General features: G+C 36.2%; 1 protein-coding gene across 1 annotated transcript in view; it reads left to right on the top strand.

Moving 5' to 3' along the window:
* The window catches only part of ABCB7 (ATP binding cassette subfamily B member 7), a 144,338-nt gene extending 118,099 nt beyond the window's left edge, over nt 1-26,239 (top strand). The window contains exons 14-16 of the mRNA XM_027053786.2: nt 26-129; nt 3,891-3,998; nt 23,642-26,239. Coding sequence (XP_026909587.1) covers nt 26-129; nt 3,891-3,998; nt 23,642-23,857 — 428 coding nt within the window. The 3' untranslated portion in view covers nt 23,858-26,239. The remainder of the gene's footprint in view (nt 1-25; nt 130-3,890; nt 3,999-23,641) is intronic.
* The last annotated feature ends 669 nt before the right edge of the window (nt 26,240-26,908 follow it).

The following is a 26,908-nucleotide window of genomic DNA, read 5'->3' as shown; positions in this document are numbered from 1 at the left end:
CTTAAACTAAATTTTTCTTTACCAGGAGGAGAAAAGCAAAGAGTAGCAATTGCAAGAGCCATTTTGAAGGACCCCCCAGTCATTCTCTATGATGAAGCCACTTCATCATTAGATTCAATTACTGAAGAGGTAAATGATGATGAAAATGCCATGCTCTTCAATTCTCAATGCTTAACTTTTCTCCTTGGAAGTTTCAGTAGAATGGCTACATTCTTTTGTATTCTGAATGAACTTCAGTAGGAGGTAGTATAGAGCAAAATACCTGGCCCTTTTCCCCTATATAGCAAGTATTGATAACTATCAAGAATGCTAAATTGCATTGAACTATCACATTGCTAAGTCCATTTGCAAAAGTGTCTCCTTTTAGAACCGTGTGACTGTTGTATCATCCTTGCCTCTTGAAAAGCTTGTAAGACTTGCCTACTCTGCTGCAAAGGAAAAACATTTTAGTCATTCTGCCATTGCCACTTAACACTCATGAAAACAGGTCGTGTAAATTATTGTGACAGTATACACCAGAAAGCCTTTCACTTATTGTGGAGCAACTTACTGGTAGTACAAGTCAGGCACACACAGCCTGTGGTGGTAGTATAAATTTATATTCATTTCACAAAAAAGGTTTTGCAGCACCAAGATGTTTTGCAGTCACAAGATGTTGTGACACTTGATGTCATGGTACTACCCAGCAACTACATTATACTTCATAACAACATCTTTGCATTAAATATAAAAGTCTTAATAATAATGGCAATTTCATGAATGGATCCCCTTACTCTAGAACTGAAAATAGGCATATGTTATCTGTTACCTCCATTCACCTACATTTTACTCAAATATGTGGTAAAAACCTAGTGTTGAAGCATATGCCTAATTTCAGCTTTACAGCATGTATAGCATAATATTTGCATGTGTAGTTAAGTTTCAGGGCATATTACTTGATCTGCCATATGTTTAAAATAGTTTAATATCTAAGTGGCTTGTTTAGCATGAGGATTTGTTATATTTAAAGGGAACCTTAAGCAGGACCACACCCATTCATAGGCAAAATAGGAATCTGCTTACAAGAACTGTATACCTAAAAGTGTATCATTCACATTTACCACAAATTATAATTCCTAACAGTCATGTAGCTTTATTATCTTCCAGAGTATAACCCAATAAGAGCTAGTAGACAATTCCCCACCAAGGGAATGAGTTACTAGAAGATTTGGTAAATTTTAATGGGCCTTTTTTAAAAGGTCCAGAGCACTTAGTAGGATGTCAGACCTTAAGTTCTTGAGAATAAGGACAATGAGTCCCCACAGACATCACAATTTTTCTTAGAGTTGGCCCTGCACGTAATTTTTAGTCTGCCCTAGTAAAATATAAGGTCTTCCCTCCTGGGTAACCATCTACTCTTGGTCATTTTATTCCTTTAATAAATACAATGTTTAGAAATATCTTTAGGGAGCCATTGGATATATGCCCAGCCCCACACTGCTATTTCCATCCTGCTAGGTATACTTAGAACCAGATTTCCAAGTATAACTGAATATATACACAACTCCCTTATACTTTAAAGGCAGTAAGCAAAAATGTTTTGCAAATGGATTCTTAAATACAGAGAACAAATTGGTGCTTGCCAGAGGGGAGGTTGGTGGGAGGATGGGTGAAATAGATAAAGGGGATTAACTCATCATAATGAGCACTGAATAGTGCATAAAATTATTGAATCAGGGTTGCCTGGGTGGCTCAGTTGGTTGAGCATCCAACTCTTGATTTCAGCTCAGGTCATTATCAGGGCTGTGGGATCGAGCCCTGCATCGGGCTCTGTGCTGAACATGGAGCCTGCTTAAGACTCACACTCTCTGTCTTTCTCTCTCTCCTTCTGCCTGTCTCCCCTGTTTGTGCTCTCTCTCTCTCTCTCAAAAAAAAAAACTACTGAATCATTATATCATATACCTGAAATTAATAAAACACTGTTAATTATACTGTAATAAAAAATGTTTTCCAGAATTCATTAAGAAGTCAGAATACCTTTTTTCCTTATTTCCTTCCTTTTGCTCTTTATTCAGTTAGGCTCTCCCTGTTGACTATTCAGGGCCAGTGTCTCAGAGTCATTCCCTCTGTTTATAACTGGGCAGTTTGGCCCATTTCTTCTGAATCTTGAATATTTTGGGGAAAATGGATTCTAAAAACTTGCTTTTCAGAATTCTTTTGACAAAGGTAGCCCCTCGCCATTTCAACGTGCCTTCTATAGAATGCTTGTGACCAAAAAAGGCCAGAGGTGTTGGGAAGAAGCTGTCCTTGCTTCTGTGGCAAGGGGAAATGGAGCTAGACATTTCATTCTCAGCTTTATTTCATTGTTTTCTGAAGTGACAACTTTGCTGTGTAACCATTTCCATCCTCTTGCCACTTTTTTTTTTCAGTTCATCATGACATAAGGGTTTTTGTTCTTTTTAAATTTTTAGTTTCAGTATAGTTAACATAGAGTGTTATATTAGTTTCAGGTGTACAATTTAGTGATTCAACAATTTGATACATCATTCAATACTTATCACAACAATTGCACTCCTTAATTTCCATTACCAATTTCATCCATCCTCCCAACCACCTCCCCTCTGATAAGCATCAGTTTCTTTTCTATAGTTAAGAGTCTGCTTCTTGATTTGTCTCTGTCTCATTCTGTCTTTTTTCCTTTGCTTGTTTTGTTTCTTAAATTTCTCTTATGAGTAAAATCATATGGTATTTGTCTTTTTTCTGACTGGCATATTTCACTTAGCATTATACTTTGTAGCTCCATGCATGTCATTGCAAATGTCAGGATTTCATTTTTTTTATGGCTGAATTATTTTCCATTGTATATTTAAATAATTTTTTTTAATTTATAAAAATGGGCAGAAGACATAAACAGACATTTCTCCAAAGAATACATCCAGATAGCAGACAGACACATGAAAAGATGCTCAACATCACTCATCATCAAGGAATTGCAAATCAGAACTACAATGAGATATCACCTCACACCAGTCAGAATGGATAAAATCAAAACCACAAGAAATAACAAGTGTTGGTGAGGATGTGGAAAAAAAGGAACAAAGGTGCCCTGTTGATCAGAATGCAAACTGATGCAGCCACTCTGGAAAACAGTATGGAGGTCCCTCAAAGTTAAAAATAGAATTACTCTATGATCCAGTAATTGTGCTACTGGTCCAGTAATTGTGCTACTGGGTAATTACCCCCAAATTACAAAAACACTAATTGAAGTGATACATGCACCCCTGTGCTTATAACAACATTATCTACAATAGCCAAGATGTGGAAGCAGCCCAAGTGTCCATCGATCAATGGTACATAAAGAAGTCAGAATACTTTTGAAAGGGAAGTTTGCTCAAGTTAAACATACACAGTTGTCTTTGTTGCCCTTTATGTCCTCTAAGTTTGAAATAATGAAAAGCAAATGCTTCTGTACCCTTTGAGTCTCCTATCTTTCTATTGATTGTTTTGTAATTTTCTGTATCCTGTTACTTGATTCCTACCTCATTTTATTTTTGTTCTCATAGGCTAGATAAATATAACCAACATGTTCCTGATATCACTGTATTCATCATTATTACGTTTGTTTTTATGTATAGAAATATCCACCTTCTTCCAGTATTTGTAATTTTAAGAAATGTTGCCTATCTCAAAGATAATTTTTCCACAATAATGTGGTTATATTTGCCTTTTTGTGTTGCTCAATTTATCCTCTTCTTAGTAATTATTTACATTAGGGAAAATATTTGGTAGTGGTATAAAGTTTATATAATACAGAATTGGCATTGTATATGTTCCTTTAAGAAATGTATGATTATTTTAATTTACATTTACCTAATAGATTTTTTTTCTTACTCTTGTTGTCAAACTTGCAGACTATTCTTGGTGCCATGAGGGATGCAGTCAAACACAGAACTTCTATTTTCATTGCACACAGATTGTCAACAGTGGTTGATGCAGATGAAATCATTGTCTTGGACCAGGTAAAAGATTTAACTTTAAAGTTTAGTATGTGGGAGACTTTTGAGAAGTTGGCAGAGTAGGAGGGTCCTGAGCTTACCTGGTCCCACAGACACACATAGATAGCCACATGAGTGCAACTAACACAGAAAATACGTAGAAGACTGGCAGAACAGACTTTGCACAGGGAAGGCATGTTGAAAATGGTAGGAGGGGCAGATGCAGTCTGGAACCAAAATCCTACTGAGACTAACCATGAACAGAAGGAACACCACAAGCAGGGAAAAGGGGAAGAGCAGACCCCACACCAAGCACCCCAGGCAAGGGAGAACTACACTGGAAAGACAGGTCCCCATAACATTAGGCTTTGAAAACCATGGGGCTTAACTTTGTGAGTTTTGACAATCATTGGGACTTAATGCCAGGTTCTTTAAAACTCAGCTGGCTTAGCTGTGGGAGGCCCTCAGGGCAATAAGAAATGAAATCCTTGGCCTTAAAGAGCCAGCATAACAAAAAAAACCCGCCAAGATATAGCATAGAAGCACCACTTCAAAACGTGCCTGGGATATACATGAAGTACATTTATTTACTAATCTCAGAATGTGTGCAGGAGAGGCAGGGATCTTTAGGAGATTTCTCTAAGAACAGAAGAGCTGTTGGTTACCATTTCTCCCTACCCCAGCCCCCAGTCTAGATAGCCCATTCAGTTGCAGGAACCAGCAGGAACACTGTCTGCCTATCTTGCCAACACAACGTACACTATATCCTGCATTCTGGATATCCACCCCACTTAGCAAGCATCCTTTCAAAGCAGCTCCTGCCAAGAGACACCCTGTAAGCCGCCCTCACGGAGACCTGAACCACTCCAAAGTGACTACTGTCCTGGGGAGAGGAGAAGATAACCACACATAGCAGTGCAACTGCAGCAATGTCAGACAGACTGGGCAGGCATCTGGTCTGACTGTTGGCCCTGCCCACCAATAAAAACCTCTCAGGAAAAGGCAGGAAGAGTACTCTGAAGATCAATGCTACTGCAGCCCTAATAGAAGGATGGGGGCAGGCATATGGTTTGATTATAAGCCCCACCTACCACTGAAAGCCTCTCAGAGGACAACAGAGCGAGAGCACCCTGCAATTTGGTATGATGGCAGCCCAGGCAGAGAGGCTGAATTACAGCCCTGTAGTGGCCCCAGACTCTTTCCTTAACAGCACAGGGACCAAATCCTGCCTGGTATGCCCATGACTGCAGGCAAACACAGCCACAACACTAGGGTGCACACAACCCACTAGGAGACACCCCTGAAGCTCCTGGTTCTGGTGAACAGTGGACATGATGCTACAGGACCCCACAGGACCTCTTCTTCATAAGGCCACCCCTTTTCAAGATCAAAGACTTAGCTTACTTTTCTAATACATAGAAACAAGCACAAAAAGATGGACAAAATGAGGAAACAGAGGAATATGTCCCAGATGAGAGAATGGGACAAAACTAAGGCAAAAGAACTAGATGAAACAGAGATGAGCAATATGCTTGATAAAGAATTCAAAGTAATGGTCATAAAGATACTCATTGGACTAGACAAAAGAGTGAAGAATCTCAATGAAAATATAACAAAGAGATAGAAAATATAAAAAAGAACCAGAGATGAATAACTTCATAACTAAAATTAAAAATACACTAGAGGGAATCCATAGCAAATGAGAGGAGACAAGAATGTATCTGTGAGCTAAAAGAGTAATGGAAAGAAACCAAGCTGAATACCAAAAAAAAAAAAAAAAAAAAAAAAAAAGAATTGAGAATAGATTAAGGGAACCTAGTGACATCACCAAGCATTCCAACATTCACATTACAGCAATCCCAGAAGGAGGAGAGAGAAGAGCACAGAAAAGTTATTTGAAGAAATAATAGCTGAAAACTTCACTAATCTGGGGAAGGAAACAGACATCCAGATTCTGGAGGCACACAGAACCCACAACAAGATCAACCCACAGAGGTCCACACTAAGACACAGAATAATTAAAACGGCAAAATTTAGTGATAGAGAATGTTGAAAACAGCAAGAGAAAACAGTTATATTCAAAGGAAACCCCACAAGGCTTTCACCTCATTTTTCAGCAGAAATTTTGCAGACCAAAATGGCATGGTATACTCAAAGTACTGACAGAAAAATAACCTGTAAACAAGAATACTCCACTCAGCAAGGCTATCTTAAGAACACAAGTAGAGATAAAGTGTTTCCCAGGCAAAAAAAAAAGTTAAAGGAGTTTATCACCATTAAACCAGCTTTCAAGAAAAAAGGAATTCTAAAAAAAAATTGTTTTAGCATTTATTCATTTTTGAGAGACAGAGACAGAGCATGAGTGGGGAAGGGGCAGAGAGAAAAGGAGACACAGAATCTGAAGCAGGCTCCAGGCTCCGAGCTGTCAGCACAGAGCCTGCTCGAACTCACGAACTGTGAGATCATGACCTGAGCCGACGTTGGACGCTCAACCAACTGAGCGACCAAGGCATCCCAAGGAATTCTTTGACTGGAAAGAAAAGGCCATAATTAGGAGTAAGAAAATTATGAAAGGAAAAAAGTTCACAGGTAAATGCAAACATATAATAAAAGTAGTATATTAATCACTTATAAAACCAGTATGGTGATTAAAGTACAAAAACAGTAAAATCAATGTATCTATAAAAATTAAGTGAAGAGATTCACAAAAGAATGTAAAGTATGACATATATATAAAACGTGGGGCAAGTAAAATTTTAGTACTTTTAAAATGACTTCAAAGTTAACTGATCATCAACAGAATATAGACTCTATATGCATAAAATATATATGAATCTAAGGGTAACCACAAATCAAAAACCTGTGGTAGATACACAAAAAGTAAAGAGAAAGTAATTAAAGCATGATACTGAAGAAAGCCATCAAATCACAAGGGAAGAAAGAAAGTAAACATGGAAAAACAAGAGAAAAACTATAAAAACAAACCATAAAACAAGTTACAAAATGCAATAATTACATACCTATTATTAATTACTTAGAATGTAAATGGACTAAATGCTCCAATCAAAAGACATAAGATTACTGAATGGATAACAAATACATGCCCCATCTAAATGCTACCTACAGGAGACTCAGGTCAGACCTAAAGACACATGGAGATTGAAAGTTTGGAAAAACATTCACTTTGTAAATGGAAGTGAAATGAAAGCCAGGAGAGCAATACTTATATTGGACAACACAGGCATTAAAACAAAGATTGTAATAGGAGAGAAGAAGGACACTACATAATGATAAAAGGTAAAAATCCAACAAGAAGATATAACAGTTGTAAATATTTGTGCACCCAAAATGGGAGCACCCAAAAACATAAAGCATGTGTTAACAGGCATAAAGGAAGAAATTAATACAATAATAATAATTGAATTTAATACCCCACTTAACATTAATGGATATTTCATCCAGACAGAAAATTAAGGAAACAGTGACTTTGGATGACATATTGGACAAGATGAAACTAACATCATATATATTCATAACATTCCATCAAAAAATACATTATTTTCAAGTGCATCTAGGACATTCTCCAGAATAGATCACTTGTTAGGGCACAAAACAAGTATCTATGAATTTAAGAAGATAAAACCACATCAAGCATCTTTTCCAAAAAAAAAAAAAAAAAAAAAGATATGAAACCACAAAAATCAATTGCAAGAAAAATACGGAAAAAAACACAAAGCTAAGCAACATGCTACTAACCAACCAATAGTTCAACAGAAGAAGAAAAAATAAAAAAATACATGGAGACAAATGAAAATAAAAACATAATAGCTCATACTCTTTGGGATGCAGCAAAACCGTTCTGAGGTAAGATTATACCACTATAGGCCTGTCTCAAGAAAGAATAAAAATCTCGAATTAATAACCTTACACTTAATGGAGCTAGAAATAAAGGAACAAAGGCCAAAGCCAGTAGATGGAACAAAATAGTAACGATTAGAGCAAAAGTAAATGAAATAGAGGTTTAAAGAAATAAAAGAGGGGCGCCTGGGTGGCTTAGTTGGTTAAGTGACCGACTTCGGCTCAGGTCATGATCTCACAGTCTGTGGGTTTGAGCCCCACATCGGGCTCTGTGCTGACAGTTCAGAACCTGGAACTTGGTTCGGATTCTGCGTCTCCCTCTTCCTCTGCCCTCTCCCACTCATGCTCTGTCTCTGTCTCTGTCTCTCAAAAATAAATAAACATTAAAAAATTTTTTTAAAGAAAGAAATAATCAGAAAAACCAGGAGCTGGTTATTTGAAAAAAAATCAACAAAATTGATAAACCTTTAGCCAGACTTATCAGAAAAGAGAGAGAGGGAGAAAAGACTCAAGATCAGAAATGAAGGAGAAGAAATAACAACTGACACCACTGAAATACAAAAGATTATATGAGAATACTATGAAAAACTGTGTGCCAACAATTTGGACAACTAGAAGACAGGGATAAATTATATAAATATAAAACTTCTCAAAACTGAATCAGGACATAATAGGGAATTTGAACAGACCAATTACTAGCAATGATACTGAAACCATAATTTAAAAATTCGCAACAAAGAAAAGTTGAGGACCACATGGCTTCACAGGTGAATTTTTTTAAGCCATTTTATTTTATTTTATTTATTTTATTTTATTTTATTTTATTTTATTTTATTTTATTTTATTTTATTTTATTTTAATTATATAAAATTTATTGTCAAATTGGTTTCCATACAACACCCAGTGTTCATCCCAACAGGTGCCCTCCTCAATGCCCAACACCCACTCCCCTCCCTCCCACCCCCCATTAACCCTCAGTTCTCAGTATTTAAGAGTCTCTTATGGTTTGCCTCCTTCCCTCTCTGTAACTTTTCCCCCCCTTCCCCTCTCCCCTGGTCTTCTGTTGAGTTTCTCAGGACCCACGTGTGAGTGAAAACATGGTATCTGTCTTTCTCTGCCTGACTTATCTCACTTAGCATAACACTCTCCATTTCCATCCACGTTGCTACAAAGGACCACATTTCATTCTTTCTCATTGCCGAGTACTATTCCATTGTATATATAAACCACATCTTCTTTATCCATTCGTCAGTTGATGGACATTTAAGCTCTTTCCATAATTTGTCTATTGTTGAAAGTGCTGCTACAAACATTGGGGTACAAGTGCCCCTATGCATTAGCACTCCTGTATCCCTTGGGCAAATTCCTAGCAGTGCTATTGCTGGCTCATAGGGTAGTTCTGTTTTTAAATTTTTGAGGATCCTCCACACTGTTTTCCAGAGCAGCTACACCAGTTTGCATTCCCACCAACAGTGCAAGAGGTTTCCTGTGTTTCCACATCCTCACCAGCATCTATAGTCTCCTGATTTGTTCGTTTTAGCCAATCTGACAGGTGTGAGGTGGTATCTCAGTGTGGTTTTGATTTGTATCTCCCTGATGAGGAGTGACATTGAGCATCTTTTCATGTGCCTGTTGGCCATCCGGATGTCTTTAGAGAAGTGTCTCTTCATGTTTTCTGCCCATTTCTTCACTGGATTATTTGTTTTTCGGGTGTAGAGTTTGGTGAGTTCTTTATGGATTTTGGATACTAGCCCTTTGTCTGATATGTCATTTGCAAATATCTTTTCCCATTCCGTTGGTTGCCTTTTAATTTTGTTGATTGTTTCCTTTGTAGTGCAGAAGCTTTTCTTCTTGATGAGGTCCCAATAGTTCATTTTTGCTCTTAATTCCCTTGCTTTTAGAGATGTGTTGAGTAAGAAATTGCTGCAGCTGAGGTCAAAGAGGGTTTCCTGCTTTCTCCTCTAGGGTTTTGATGGTTTCCTGTCTCACATTCAGGTCCTTCATCCATTTTGATTTTATTTTTTGAATGGTGTAAGAAAGTGGTATAGTTTCATTGTTCTGCATGTTGCTGTCCAGTTCTCCCAGCACCATTTGTTAAAGAGACTGTCTTTTTTCCATTGGATACTCTTTCCTGCTTTGTCAAAGATTAGTTGGTCTTACATTTGTGGGTCCAATTCTGGGGTCTCTGTTCTATTTCATTGGTCTATGTGTCTGTTTTTGTGCCAGTACCATACTGTCTTCAGACTGCAACTTTTTAGTAGAGGCCAAAGTCTCTGATTGTGATGCCTCCAGCATTGGCTTTCTTCTTCAATATTACTTTGGCTATTCGGGGTCTTTTGTGGTTCCATACTAATTTTAGTATTGTTTGTTCTAGCTTTGAGAAGAATGCTGGTGCAATTTTGATTGGGATTGCATTGAATGTGTAAAGATCAGAGCAGAAATAATATAAAATAAAAAAAAACCCAGTAGAGCAGATCAATGAAACCAAGAATTGGTTTTATGAAAAAATAAACAAAATTGATAAACCTCTAGCCGGGCTTCTCAAAAAGAAGAGAAAGGACCCAAATAGATAAAATCACGAACGAAAATTGAATTATTACAACCATCCCTCAGAAATACAAGCAATTATCAGGGAATACTGTGAAACATTATATGCCAACAAAATGGACAACCTGGAAGAAATGGACAAATTCCTAAATACCCACACACTTTCAAAACTCAAATGGGAAGAAATAGAAAATTTGAACAGATCCATAAGTAGTGAAGAAAGTGAATTAGTTATCAAAATCTCCCAAAAATAAGAGTCCTGGACCAGATGACTTCCCTGGGGAATTCTACCAGACATTTAAAACAGACATAATACCTGTCCTTCTCAAGCTGTTCCAACAAATAGAAAGGGAAGGAAAACTTCCAGACTCATATTGTGAAGCCAGCAGTACTTTGATTCCCAAACCAGACAGAGACCCAGCAAAAGAAGAGAACTACAGGCCAATAGCCCTGATGAATATGGATTCAGAAATTCTCAATAAGATACTAGCAAATCGAATTCAACTGCATATAATAAGAATTATTCACCATGATCAAGTAGGATTCATTCCTGGGCTGCAGGGCTGGTTCAATATTTGCAAATCAGTCAGTGTGATACATCACATTAATAAAAGATAAGAACCATATGATCCTGTCAATGGATGCAGAAAAAGCTTTTGACGAAATACAGCTCCTTTCTTAATAAAAACCCTTGAGAAAGTCAGGATAGAAGGAACATACTTAAACATCATTAAAGCCATTTATAAAAAGCCCACAGCTAATATCATCCTCAGTGGGGAAAAACTGAGAGCTTTCCCCCTGAGATCAGGAAGACTACAGGAATATCAACTGTCACCACTGTTGTTTAATATAGTGTTGGAAGTGCTAGCATCAGCAATCAGATAACAAAAAGAAATCAAAGGCATTAAAATTGGCAAAGATGACATCAAACTTTCACTTTTCGCAGATGACATGATACTACTCTGCATGGAAAACCTGACAGACTCCACCAAAAGTCTGCTAGAACTGATACATGAATTCAGCAAAGTTGGAGGGTACAAAATCAATGTACGGAAATCGGTTGCATTTTTATACACCAATAATGAAGCAACAGAAAGAGAGAGAAATAAAGAATCTGATCCCATTCACAATTGCACCAAGAGTCATAAAATACCAAGGAATGGTATCAAGATACCAAGAAATGGAAAAACATTCCGGGGTCATGGATTGGAAGAATAAATACTGTTAAAATGTCAATACTACCCAAAGCAGTCTACAAAACAGACTTAAATACAGAGAACAAACTGGTGGTTGTCATAAGGGTGGTGTGGGAAGGGATGGGTGAAATAGATAAAAGGGAATAAGAGTACACTTAACTTGATTAGCACTAAGAAATGTATAGATTGTTGAATCATTATATTTTAAACCTTAAACTAATATAACATTGTATCTTAATTGTAGTTCAGTAAAAATAGTATGTGAAGAACATTGGAAATGATCACAAACACAAACAAGTTAAATATTGTTTCTAAAGAAATATAGATATTTTTCAGAATAAAATTGAATTTAAATGAAATTGAATCCCGATAGGACTCCCATTTTTACTGCCTTTTGATAGGGAAACAAACTCATTTTTTTTCTGTGAAGAAATAAACTATTAATCACTCTTCATTGAAGTATTAAAAGTAAAATTATATCAGGAAAGCATTAAAGCCTCATATGATAGAATAAGGTTTTATTTATTTATTTTTTCAACGTTTTTTATTTATTTTTGGGACAGAGAGAGACAGAGCATGAACGGGGGAGGGGCAGAGAGAGAGGGAGACACAGAATCTGAAACAGGCTCCAGGCTCCGAGCCATCAGCCCAGAGCCTGACGCAGGGCTCGAACTCACGGACCGCGAGATCGTGACCTGGCTGAAGTCAGACGCCCAACCGACTGCGCCACCCAGGCGCCCCTAGAATAAGGTTTTAAAGGGTGTATATATAAAATAATTTTTCTGCATTCATTTTTGCTCCGTACAGAATCATTGCCCATTATCATCTTTGTATTTTTTATTTTTCTAATATCTACACATACCCTTGATGTCTAAAATAAAATTAACATAAAGTCATTTGCAAACATGATTGTTTTTATTTTTTTTTTCCTCATGGGGAGAAGTAAGAAAAAGGACAGACTGCTTTATCTCTTCTGAGGGAATTACTGTAAGAATGTACTATCTAAATGTTCTGATCAAATCAGAATACTAGTATAATGATTGGTAGGTTTCAAAAATTGTGATAGTTTTCCTTTTTCTCCTCTTTGTAAGGATATATTTTCTGACCCCCTAATAGTTGGTTATTTCTAACATTGTTCAGTTTTTCACCTCCCATTCAGCCTTTTCTATGATTGTTTCCCTTATAATAAGTAAACCTTCAGTTCATTATCATTTTGAATGCCTGAATATTGGATGTTGAGAGAGAAAGAGCATTCTCATGTACTTTCTATATTGAGTTATTGAGAGAGAATTTTTCACACCACTAAAATTTCTTATAGGTTATACATTTCTGTGGTGTGTGTGTGTATATATATCACATATATTTGTGTGTATATGTATACACACACACACACATATATGTATATTTTTATGTTACCTGTGTACTTGAGCATCCCTAGGTCATAGGTGCTTACATTCATTATAAAATAATTTTTTTCACTATGATGATATACTATAATGCCTTAGGTGTGAAATGTTGTAAATATACTTCATTATCAATTGATGTTCAAAAGAGGGCACTTGTGATGAGCACTAGATGTTGTATGTAAGTGATGAATCACTAAATTCTACACCTGAAATTAACATTATACTGTGTTAACCAACTGGAATTTAAATAAAAACTTAAAAATTTTTTTTTACATTTTTATTTATTTTTGAGAGACAGAGACAGAGCACACGTGGGGGAGGGGCAGAGAGAGACTGAGACGCAGAATCTGAAACAGGTTCCATGCTCTGAGCTGTCAGCACAGAGCCCGATGCGGGGCTCGAACCCACAAACCGTGTGATCATGACCTGAGCCGAAGTCAGACAGTCAACCGACTGAGCCACCCAGGCGCCCCTTAAATAAAAACTTTAAAAATAATTAAAATTAAAAAAAAATTATAATCTGAAATAAAATCTGTTTATGCTTTTTTGCTGAACTTTCCATTGTATGTAGACATGCAGATAGTCTTTTTTTTTATAAATATAAAATGCTAAAAGTACTTGAGCAGGCTTGTGCTCTCTTGTGTCATGGCATGAGGTTGACGGTATCTGTAGTTATATCACAACATTGCCACTTGAAGTTTGGATTATAATTGGAACTAACTTATTAGTGATTATAGCAAATATATGTAAAATATCTTTATAATTTGATGTTCTATATTTGCTTGATTATGAAGATCAGAGACTTTCATTTTCTAGTGAAACTTACGTGACCTCATGTGTTATGTCAGCAGTATCTTGTAGTATTATTGTTGCCTCTACATAAGAAATAGATTTTCCAAGGCCCTTCCTTATCCCCACAGGCTGGTAATTACCCCTTCCCAGCCTTGGCAAGAGGCTGTAGATTTACTTGTCAGGAAATTGAGTCAGACAGGCTCTAGATACAGAACTGTAAAACACATGAACAAACATGGACATTAACTGGAAAACAAAACACAGCAAAGAAGACCACAGATCCTCTTCTGTGACTGGCTCCAAGAATCTTGCTAGCCATTTCTTTATTTCTACTATCACCACTCCTTCCTTCATCAGGAGATAACTGGAGAATTCTTCTTTACAGAAACAAAAGTAGCCCCCCCCCAAAGAAAGATATTTGTATTTAGAGACTGCACCAAAATGACCAGGTATCTATTTGATCACCTTCAGTGAAACTGCACAGTGGAAAAATCCCTTTCCCATGCATTTAGAGTTTCCAGTCAGCTTTCTAATGCTCCATTATTAAGTGTCAATGGATAATAAAGAAAGACCTCTAAAACAAGCAGGAAAAAAGAGCTCACCAAACTCCACACCCGAAAAACAAATAATCCAGTGAAGAAATGGGCAGAAAACATGAAGAGACACTTCTCTAAAGAAGACATCCAGATGGCTAACAGGCACATGAAAAGATGCTCAACGTCGCTCTTCATCAGGGAAATACAAATCAAAACCACACTCAGATATCACCTCAGGCCAGTCAGAGTGGCCAAAATAAACAAATCAGGAGACTATAGATGCTGGAGAGGATGTGGAGAAACAGGAACCCTCTTGCACTGTTGGTGGGAATGCAGACTGGTGCAGCCACTCTGGAAAACAGTGTGGAGGTTCCTCAAAAAATTAAAAATAGACCTACCCTATGACCCAGCACTAGCACTGCTAGGAATTTACCCAAGGGATACAGGAGTGCTGATGCATAGGGGCACTTGTACCCCAATGTTTATAGCAGCACTCTCAACAATAGCCAAATTATGGAAAAAGCCTAAATGTCCATCAACTGATGAATGGATAAAGAAACTGTGGTTTATATACACAATGGAGTGCTATGTGGCAATGAGAAAGAATGAAATACGGCCCTTTGTAGCAACGTGGACAGAACTGGAGAGTGTGATGCTAAGTGAAATAAGCCATATAGAGAAAGATACCATATGTTTTCACTCTTATGTGGATCCTGAGAAACTTAACAGAAACCCATGGGGGAGGGGAAGGAAAAAAAAAAAAAAGGTTAGAGTGGGAGACAGCCAAAGCATAAGAGATTCTTAAAAACTGAGAACAAACTGAGGGCTGATGGGGGGTGGGAGGGAGGGAAGGGTGGGTGATGGGTATTGAAGAGGGCGCCTTTTGGGATGAGCACTGGGTGTTGTATGGAAACCAATTTGACAATAAATTTCACATATTAAAATAAAAAGAATTCAGTAGAAAATGTAGACAATGCACAGAACATAAGACAACTTAAAAATATTAATATCACAGATCATGGAAAATAAAGCATTTCTAAAATAGGGGCAAATGCTATTAAGAAAAGTAAAGTGAGCCTTATATGGCGTGAGTTCCACATATGTTGTTAAATGAAAGAACAATGGAAAATCTATGCTGCCATTTGCAAAAAGGATGGGGAAAAAAGGAACAAAGAAACTCAGGGTGTTCTTAACATCTTAATCGACTTCATTTTACCTGTCCTCTTATCCACTTCCCCTTTGGCAACTACCAGTTTGTTCTTTAATTAAGAGGTAGAGACTTAAAATAAATAAGTCACAGAAATGAAAAGTACAGCATAAGTAATACAGTCAATAATATTATAAAATGCCTTATGGTAACAAATGGTGACCACATTTACCGTGGCCAGCATTGAGTAGTGTATACAATTATCAAATTACTATGTCATACACATGAAAGTAAAATGACATTGTATGCCAATTATATTATAAAAACTTGCAAAATACAGGGCTCCTAGGTGGCTCATCTGGTTAAGCGTCCGACTCTTGATTTCAGCTGAGGTCATGATCTCAAATTCCTGAGCTTGAGCCCTGCATTAGGCTCCATGCCATGGACCCTGCTTAAGATTCTCTGTTTCCCTCTCCCTCTGCCCCTCTACGACTCATCCTCTCAGATAGATAGATAGATAGATAGATAGATAGATAGATAGATAGATAGATACAAATTGCAAAAAAAAAAAATATCCTAAATTGCTCTGAGAAAAATTTAATATCTAATGATTCATAATCTTTTGAGTGGCTTAGAGGTATGATCATGGATATTATTATTATAAGAAGGCTATTCAGAAGTGTCTAATAGTCTGATTGATATAAAATATACTAAAGCCTTTATTGTTTGTGTTTCAATGCCAAATAAACTCTTGGAAAAAAAAAAACTCAGGCAACATAAACTGAAACCAAAGAAACTGACTACTTATAGAGTGGGGAGAGAAAGGGGTAAAAGAGATAGAAAATGGAACATGACTCTCCTGATTATACTTTTTTATATATATTTTTTGTAGTTCGAGTTTTGATTTAAATTCCACATAGTTAACATACAGTGTAATAATTAGTTTCAGGAGTAGAATTTAGTAATTCATCATTTACATACAAGGTATGCTCACCACAAGTGCTCTCCTTAATACCTATCACCCATTTAACCCAAACCCTCACCCATATCCCCTCCAACATCTCTGTTCTCTTTAGTTAAGTCTGTTTTATGGTTTGCCTCTCTTTTTCCCCCTATGTTCATCTGTTTTTTTCTTAAATTCCACATGTGAGTGAAATCATAAGGTATATGCCTTTCTGACTTATTTTGCTTAGCATAATACTTTCTAAATCCATCTGTATCATAGCAAATGGCAAGGTTTTATTTGTTTTGATGGCTGAGTAATACTGGTGTGTGTTTGTGTATACATATATACCACATCTTCTTTATCCATTCATCAGTCGAAGGACATTGGGGTTCTTTCCATAATTTGCCTATTGTTGATAATACTACTATAAACATCAGGGTGCATGTATCCCTTTGAACCAGTATTTTTGTATATTTTGGATAACAACCTAGTAGTGCAATTGCTGGGTCATAGGATATTTCTATTTTTAACTTTTTAAGCAACCTCCATACTGTTTTCCATAGCGGCTACACCAATTTGCATTCCCACCAACAGTGTAAGAGTGTACCCCTTTCTCCACATCCTTGCCAACACCAGTTGTTTTAGCCATTCTGACACGTGTGAGGTGATACCTCATTATAGGTTTGATTTGTATTTCCCTGATGGGGTTGAGCATCTTTTCATGTTTCTGTAGGCCATCTATACATCTTTGGAGAAAAGTCTCTTCATGTCTTTTTTGCCCATTTTTTAACTGGATTATTTGTTTTTTGGTTGTTAAGTTTGATAAGTTCTTTATACATTTTGGATACTAACCCCTTCTCAGATATGTCATTTGAAAATATCTTCTCCAATTCCAAAGGTTGCCTTTTATATTGTTTCCTTTACTGTGCAAAAGCCTTTTATCTTGGTGAAGCCCCAATAGTTTACTTTCGGGTTTTTTTTTCCCCTTGCCTCAGGAGACATATCTAGTAAGAAGTTGCTATGGCTGATGTCAAAGAGGTTAACTTTCTGTGTTCTCCTCTGGGATTTTGATGGTTTCCTGTCTCACATTTAGGTCTTTCATCCACTTTGAATTTATTTTTGTGTATGCTGTAACAAAGTGGACCATTTTCATTCTTCATGTTGCTGTCCAATTTTCCCAGCATCTTTGTTGAAGAGACTGTCCTTTTTCCATTGGATATTTCCTGTTTTGTCAAAGGTGGTTGACCTTACAGTTGCCAGTCCATTTCTGGGTTTTCTATTGTGTTCCATTGATCTGTGTGTCTGGTTTTGGGCCAGTAACATCCTGTTCTGATCACTGCTGTTTTGTAATATAACTTGACGTTCAGAATTTTGATGCCTCCAACATTTTTTCTTTTTCAAGGTTGCTTTGGCTATTTGGGATATTTTATGTTTCCATACAGATTTTAGGTTTCTTGTTTTAGCTCTGTGAAAAATGGTGCTGATATTTTGATAGGGACTAAATTAAATGTGTAGATTGCTTTGTGTAGTATAGACATTTTAACAGTATTTGTCCTTTCAGTCCTTGAGCATGGAATGTCTTTCCATTTGTTGGTGTCATCTTCAATTTCTTTCATCAGTGTTTTACAGTTTTCACGGTATAGATCTTTTGCTTCTTTGGTTAGATTTATTCCTATGTATCCTATGGGTTTTGGTGCCATTGTAAATTGGATTGATATCCTTGATTTCTTTTCTCTGGTACTTCATTATTGGTGTGTAGAAATGCAACAGATTCCTGTACCTTGATTTTTTATTCTATGACTTGACTGAATTGGTGTCTCAGTTTTAGCAATTTTTTGGTGGAGTCTTTTGTGTTTTCTGCAAGTATCATGTCATCTGAAAATAGTGAAAGTTTGACTTGTTCCTTGTCATGTTGGATGCACTTTATTTCCTTTTCTTGTCTGTTTGCTGAGACTAGGACTTCCAAGTATTATGTTAATAGTATGTTAGTAGTATTGGTGTCGACATCCCCATCTTGTTCCTGAATATAGAAGAAAAGCTCTCAGTTGTTCCCCATTGAAGATGACATTAGCTGTGGGGTTTGTGTGTATGGCCTTTTTGAGGTTGAGGTATGTTCCCTCTATCCCTCCTTTGTTGAGGGTTTTTATCAAGAATGAATGCTGTGCTTTGTCAAATGTTTTTTCTGTAGCTGTTGAGAGGATCATATGGTTCTTATCATTTATTTTATTAATGTGGTGTATCACGTTGACTGATTTGGGAATACTGAGCCATGCTTGCACCCAGGAATAAATCCCACATGATCATGGTGAATGATTCTTTTAATGTGCCAGTGAATTCAATTTGCTAGCATTTTGTTGAGGATTTTGGCATCCATGTTCATCAGCGATATTGGCCTATAGTTCTCTTTTTTAGTTGAGACTTTGGTTTTAGAATCAGTGTAATGCTGGCCTCATAGAATGAATTTGGAAGTTTTCCTTCTATTTCTACTTTTTGGAATAGTTTATGAAGAATAAGTATGAACTCTTGTTTAAAGGTTTGGTAGATTTCCCCTGTGAAACCATCTGACCATGGACTTTAGTCTGTTGGGGTATTTTGATTACTGATACAATTTCTTTGCTGGTTATCAGTCTGTGCAAGTTTTCTATTTGTTCCTGTTTCAGTTTTGATAGTTTATATGTTTCTAGGAACTTACCCATTTCTTCCAGACTGCCCAATTTGATGCCATAAAATTTTTCATAATATTATCTTATAATTGTATTTCTGTGATGTTGGTTGTGATTTCTCCTCCCTCACTTGTGATTTTATTCACTTGGGTCCTTTCATTTTCCTTTTTCATATATCTGGCTTGGGGGGGTTATCAATTTTATTATTTTTTTCAAAGAACCATCTCCTGGTTTCATTGATCTGATCTGCTGGTTTTTTGTTTCTATATTATTTATTTCTGCTCTAATCACTATTATTTCCCTTCTTCTGCTGGCTTTATGCTTCATTTGTTGTTCTTTTTCTACCTCCTTTAGACACTGTAAGATAGGGTTGTTTATTTAAGATTTTTCTTGTTTCTTCGGGCACCTGGGTGGCTCATTCAGTTGAACATCAGACCCGACTACAGCTCCAGTCATGATCTCATGGTTCATGAGTTTGAGCCCAACATCAGGCTCTGTGCTGACAGCTTGGAGCCTGGAGCCTGCTTCAGAATCTGTGTCTCCCTCTCTCTCTCTGCCCCTCCCCTACTCACACTGTGTCTCTGTCTGTCTCTCCCTGTCTCAAAAATAAACAAACATTAAAAAAGATTTTTCTTGTTTCTTGATGTGGACCTGTATTGCTATATACTCCCTCTTATGACTGCTTTTGCTGCATCACAATGATTTTTTACTGCCGTGTTTCCATGTATATTTTTTATTTCTTCTTTTATTTCCTGGTTGACCCATTCATTGTTTAGTAGCATGTTGTTTTGCCTCCATGTATTTGTGGTTTTTGCAAATTTTTTCTTGTGGTTGACTTCAGCTTTTGTAATGTTGTGGTCAGAAAATACCCATAGTATGATGTGAATCCTTTTGTACTTGTTGAGGACTGATTTGTAACCTAGTATCTAATCTGTTCTGGAGAATGTCCCATGTGCACGTGAAATGACTGTGTATTCTGCTGCTTTAGGTTAAAATGTTTTGAATGTATGTTAAGTCCACCTGGTCCAGTGTGTCATTCAAAGCCATTTTTTCCTTGTTGATTTTCTGCTTAAGATGATCTGTGCATTGTTGTAAGTGGGGTGTTAAAGTCTCCTACTGTTATTTTATTATTATCCATGAGTTAGTTTGTGTTTGTTATTGTATGATGTGTTTGGTTGCTTCTAAGTTGGGGGCATAAATATTTACAATTGTTACATCTTCTTGTTGGATAGACACCTTTACTATGATATAATGCTGTTCTTCATCTCTTCTTACAGCCTTTGGTTAAAAAAATCTAGTTTGTCTGATACAATTATTGCTATTCCGGCTTTCGTTTTTTAAATTTTTTTAGTGTTTATTTTTAAGAGAGAGAGAGTACGAGCAGGGGAGGGACAGAGAGAGAGCGAGACAAAAAATCCAAATTAGGGTCCATGTTCTGAGCTCTCAGCACAGAGCCCAATGCAGGGCTTAAACTCACAAACTGTGAGATCATGACCTCAGCTGAAGTCTGACACATTATTAACCAGCTGAGCCACCCAGGAGCCCCTAGCTTTCTTTTGACATCCATTTGCATGATAAATGTTTTTCCATTCCCCTCACTTTCAGTCTGCAGATTTTAGTTCTAAATGATTCTCTTGCAGGCAGCATATAGAGGGGGCTTGGTTTTTTTTTTTTTATCCCTTCTAATACCCTGTGTCTTTTGATTGGAGCATTTAGTCCATTTTTATTCAAAGTAATTATTGATTTGAATTCATTGATAGATATGAATTATTGATATTAACTTTTTGTTGTTTCTGGAGATTTTTTCTTTTATAGCCTTTGTCACTTTGGCTCTTTCTTTCCCACTCAAGGAGTCTCCTTTAATATTTCTTCCAGGGCTGGTTTAGTGGTCACACACTCCCTTAGTATTTGTTTGGGAAACTCTATATCTCTCCTTCTATTCTGAATGATAGCATTGCTGGATAGGGTATTCTTGATTGCCTATTTTTCTCATTCAGCATGTTGAATATATCATGCCACTCCCTCTTTGCTTACAGTTTCTGTGGAGAAATCTGCTGCTAACCTTATTTGTCTTCCCTTGTAAATTAAGGACTTCTTTTTTCTTGCTGCTTTTAGGAATTTTTCCTTATATTTTGGAAGTTTAAGTACAATATGTATTGTGGTTTGCCTGCTTTTGTTGATTTTGATGGAGTTCTCTGTGCCTCCTGGATTTGGAAGTCTGTTCTCCAGACTAGGGAAGTTTTCAGCTATAATTTCCTCAAATAAGTCTTCTGCCTCCTTTTCTCTCTTCTTCTTCTGGGACTCCTATGATGTGAATGTTACTACATTTCAAGGAGTCACCGAGTTCCATAAGTCTACTTTTATGATCCAAGATTTTTCTTTCCCTCTTTTGATCAGGTTCCTTATTTTCCATAATTCTATCTTCTGTATCATGTATTCATTCCAATGCTTCTTCCATCCTTGTGGTCATTGCATCAAGTCAGTTTCAAATCTCGATTATTATATTTTTCATTTTGGCCTGATTGGTTTTAAGCTCTTTTATCTCTGCCCTAAGGAACTCCCTGGTGTCTTCTATGTTGTCTGCTGGCTCTTTGTCCCTAGAGAGGCAATACCACCTCTCTCAGATGGCTCCAAGAAAGGGGAGTATCTCAGGAGATCTTCAGATCATGCCATTTGCCCCCAGGTTACCTGCCTGCCTTCTCTACAAGAGCACTGCCACATCTTCAGAGCTCTATACCAGCCACATCAAGGACCTCTAAAACTTCAGTCTTTGAGCCCCACTGGTTGAAAAACCTCACCAAAGTCAGCCCCTCTCATTTTCCCAGTCAGTGCCTTTGAGGAAGTATTTTCCTTGTGTGATCCCCTGTGCACTCCTCTCTCGACTCCACTCCACAGCACTTGAAACTCATTTCTCCAACAAACCACATCTCCACACCTCCTACCTTCTACGGTGTGGGCTTCTCTTTCCCTCTGGTTGTACATTTTGTTTTGTCAATCCTCAGATCAATTTCTTAGATATTCAGAATGATTTGATAGTTATTTAGCTATGTTTGAGGGACAAGGCAAGCCTATTGTCCTCCTACTACACTGCCATCTTAACTCCTTTTTTACATTATTTTTACTTTTGAACCATGGTAATGTTTTTATATACTTAAAATATTGAAACTCAACAAGGATTGGGAAATATAGGAAGTAATTACAAGCAGAAAAAAGTGAAACTAACTGCATAACAAATTCATAACATAAATATGCAAACGAAAAACAATCCAAATAACTGTTGGACACATCATTTTGATTATTTAACCTCAGTGGAACATAAGACAAAAATAACTCAAAATTTGAACCTAATAATAAGTGTTATTGGTATTGGTATAGGAGTAGCCATTTTGAAACTATTTTGTGTATATTTTAAGACTGAGCTTGTGAGTAAATATATTGATGTTGTTAGAAAACAGTGGTCTTACTTGGGAGAAGAGTACAAATAGGGAATGGGAGAAGAGGAGCATCCTTGTAATGTTATACTGGAGCAGAATTATCAACATGAATTCAAGATGATGATAAAATTCCTAACCGTTCAGTGAAAAGGCCTAGAAAATAGGGGTGCCAGAGTGGTGCAATTGGTTGAACATATGACTCTTGATTTCAGCTCAGCTCATGATCCCAAGGTCATGGGATTGAACCCCACATCAGGTTCAACTGTATGTAATCCATGGGGTGTTTTGTACCAGTGAAGTGGTCCACATATACCAAAGTTGAGAACTACATTCTTCATAATCCTAGGGAATTAAATAGCTGAACAAAACAGTTCTTTTTTAAACTGCCTAGCTAGCAATAAAAGAGCCTTAAATTAAACACTCAGATGTGGGAACAAATTTTAGTTATTTTGCTTAAGGGTGTATTTGTAAAGGTCCTATAACCAGGAGTACCAGTAAAAGTGACAAAATTCCTTTTGTCTCCCAGCATGTTTAACAGTAGCTGTCAAGAGACTAATTGTAGATAAGAGTTTGGAATCTATACCAAATCTGTGCAATGTTAAGTTTAATATCCATTGTTCACAAAAATAGCTACTGGAAGAAGTAAGCTTTTCTTGGAGAAATCTTTTTTATTTTAAAGTACACATAAGGATTTCAAGATACTGTTTTTAAGTCCCTGTAATAAATAACAGTGCTTTTGATTAAATATTTACCAATTATAATTGCCTTTAAATTTTTTTCACCTTCCTTCCCTTCAAAATGAAAAATGGAACATTAGAATTTTATTTTATTTTATTTTTTATTATCTGTATTTTTTAATATGAAATTGTCAAATTGGTTTAGAATTTTATTTCTTTTGAGTGAAGTGGTTTACAATATATAGGATTTCATAGCTTTTTATTTGTTTTCTGGGCTAATAGCTTAACAGTGAAGAAAGCATTCGTACCTCATTTTTTCTACTTGTACTATGGATGAGGAATTGGGAGAGGTATTTTAACGAATACTAATCCTTCAAAATCCTTAGTTAGAAAGTACTGTGTATTTTCAGTTATTATGCTAGTTATATGACCTTTTTCTATGTTTCTCTTGCTTTTGGTTTTTAGGGTAAGATAGCTGAACGTGGTACCCACCATGGTTTGCTTGGTAACCCTGGCAGTATCTATTCAGAAATGTGGCACACACAGAGCAGTCGTGTACAGAACCATGATAACCCCAAATGGGATGCAAAGGAAGAAAATATGTCCAAAGAGGAGGAAAGGAAGAAACTACAAGAAGAAATTGTCAACAGTGTAAAAGGCTGTGGAAACTGTTCCTGCTAAGGTGCATGAGACATTTTTTTGACACATTTGCACTGAAGCAGAATTGTTTTGTTAAAAAAAAATCCTACATTCCCATTTTCTATAATTGTTCGTTTAGATAAGATTTATTTGAAAAGGAATTTGAGTTTTACATCTTTTACAATCTGTTTAATGTGACATCTATATTTATTCCAAGATTATTTCCTTGTTACTGCCTTAGTTGTACCCAAAACATAGTTTTTGTTACTATTTGACTTTACCCCATTTCCATTTTTTGTGGCCTAATAGCCATTTGATACCCATAACCAGATGAATTATATTGGCTTCCAAATTTTTGTAGTTTTTTAAATCTCCTGTATGCTGATAATTTAGATGGAAATTATCCATTTCTTAAACAACAAAAGAGGGTAGTTTCTCTGCCTCCCTCCCCACTGAAATACTACAATTATAGAAAGGGTGTTTTTAAAAGTATTTGCCACTGCATATCTTTTGGAAGAAAAACCTTCCTTAATTCTCATGTATGTGTGTAGAATGTTCTTCATCATTAACTGGCATTCCTAGTCATGGGAATTTTATTTTTTCATCAAAATGAGGCATTGATTTTGTTTTGAACCAAAATTTATACCATTCTCTTTAAATACTTAAAACCCTGATGTAACTTGAGAGTTGTCATCCTGGGAATATCTAAAAAGCTTAGGAAGTTAATTGCCTTTTTTATTCCCATCTTAACTATAGTGCTTTTGCTGTCTAAAGTTATACAAACAAAAAACTAAATGGAATGTATGCATGCACATATGTGTGTGTGTGTGCACATGCTCACACATGTAGATAAAGCAACAACCACTTAAAAATTATTAATGACCTTTAGGTAAGTAGGAGAAGATTTATGTATATGTACTTTAGGTGATCAGGACTTGAATCTGTGTTGACAGTTCAGAATTTATTACAAGATTTTTCCCTTCCTTTTTCAGTAATGTAATGAGTTCCTTTAAGTGTGACATAACAAGGAAGAACCCAAACAAAATAATCAAGTTTTACCTGCTAGAAGTAATGAATAAAATGTTGGTAAATATTCACTTAGAAGCTCCTCTGTTTTCCAATTTGAATAGCTTCTTTTATTTTTGAAGAAGCTATTATCTGTTCATAGGATTAGAGGTGTCTCTAGACCATTGGATCATGTGGTCATTAACCAGTATTTTCAGCTAATGAAAACTTGAATTACCTGAAAACACAGTTATTGTAAGGGCCATTAAATAAATCTTAAATATTTTTCTCTTAACTTCATGATATTAAGATGGTTCTATACAGTGAAATAATAGACAAAATGAAAGAAAACCTTCCTAGGATGATTCACTAAGAAACATCAAGAAAAGGGGCATTTATTATAGCATAATAATTTTACATTACAATATTGTATATTCATAATTTTACATTACAATACATATTCACATAAGACATTATAAAGTATAAATTTTTAAATCAGTGTTGAAACTTTTTTAATGGATTGAAATGAATAATCTACAGTTTTAGAATATGGGCTCTGAAAATGGAGCAAGATGATAGGGTTTTATTCCTTATATTTCTTTTTTTTAAAGATTATATATTTTCTTCCTAAGGGAATCCCAGCTTACAACAATTAAGCTGAAACTAGGGAAATTTGGGAATCATAGAAAGGGAATCATAGAAATCATTTGAGCCAAATGCCTTCCTGAAGGTTTTTAACATAGAAATATCTTGGTGAGTAGATAAGCTGATTTGGAAATTATTGAACAGTTCATGTCTAAGGGTCAGCTGTGAGAACCAGAAAGAGGCCTTGGCATTTGGACAAACTGAAAGTATGCATTTACGTTTCCTCTACAGGGATCTGCATCTGTAATACACCTTAAGATAAATATTTTGCCTTTTCCCTTTAGCTGTTGACAATGATTGGTTTGCACAGATGGTTAGTTTAAAAATAAGTTTTGTTTTAAGGGCAAGATATTTAAAGATTTATGATTACTTGGTTCTGGCTCACTTTGTCCATATTGCCATCTTGCTCTCATTCTTCCTAATTGCTGGATGTGTCCATGAGTGGCAACTTTTGCCAATATATATTCATAATTTATATATACCTTGTAGCTTTATCATAGGATATTCTGTTTTGGATTAGTAGTTGAAAGCTTTGAAATATATTTGCATTGGCAGTTTTCTTAAATTATATAAAGTCCTTTCTCCCCCTGCTTTGAGTATATAGATTTTGAATATAAACTATACTAAATGACAATATTAAGTCAAATAAACAGGTTAAAACTGATTAGTAAGACAAAACTACTCAGAAAGAGAGGCTCTTTATCACAGTTTTATTGTTATAACAATTTGTGCAGATAATTATTACTAAATAAACTATGTCTTTGTGACTAGAAATGGGTGGCCCAATGAAGCAACTCTTTTCTGTGGTGCATAGGGAGAACTGACATTTTGTCATTCACACATTCGAAATAAGTATAGATAATTAATAGACACTCTTGGGGGTATGGCCTTAGAGCCTTATGCAGAAGGTGACAACTTGGACTTGTCTCAGAGAGAAAGTAATTGCAGAATTCATAATATGGGTAAAATGGTAGTAAATTGTAGTGCTTTCACTTAGCATTAAGCTGTCATATTTTTGATGACCAATCAGTGAAAGGCAACTTTCCGTTGCCCCAAGTTTTTCAGTTCTAATGGTTAGAAAGGAAACCTTTGGGGTGAAGAAATTTCTTGACTGTAAAGCATGCATTAAGGTAACATTTTGATTAAAGTTGGAAATGAAGTGCATGTTTTAATTAAAAACAAGCAGGAACAGTTTTGGTTTAAAAAACACAGTGGATTATTTTATTATTTCCTATTCTCACACAGCTACAGAAGAATGTTTTTTTCACTGATTACTTTCTATTCCATTTCTACTTCATAAAATCATAGGATTTTAGAGTTGGAAGGAATGTAGAGGTCTTTAATACAATTTCCTTTTTCTACAAATGAGGAAACTGAATTTCAAGAGAAGTCACTCAGCTTGCTAGAGGCCAAGTTGGAATGAAAATCCTGGCTCTTGACACC

The sequence above is a fragment of the Acinonyx jubatus genome, chromosome X, assembly GCF_027475565.1.
Source record: "Acinonyx jubatus isolate Ajub_Pintada_27869175 chromosome X, VMU_Ajub_asm_v1.0, whole genome shotgun sequence".
Lineage (NCBI taxonomy): Eukaryota > Metazoa > Chordata > Mammalia > Carnivora > Felidae > Acinonyx > Acinonyx jubatus.
The sequence above is the reverse complement of the archived record's forward strand: the minus strand, read 5'-3'. Positions and strand labels throughout refer to the sequence as shown.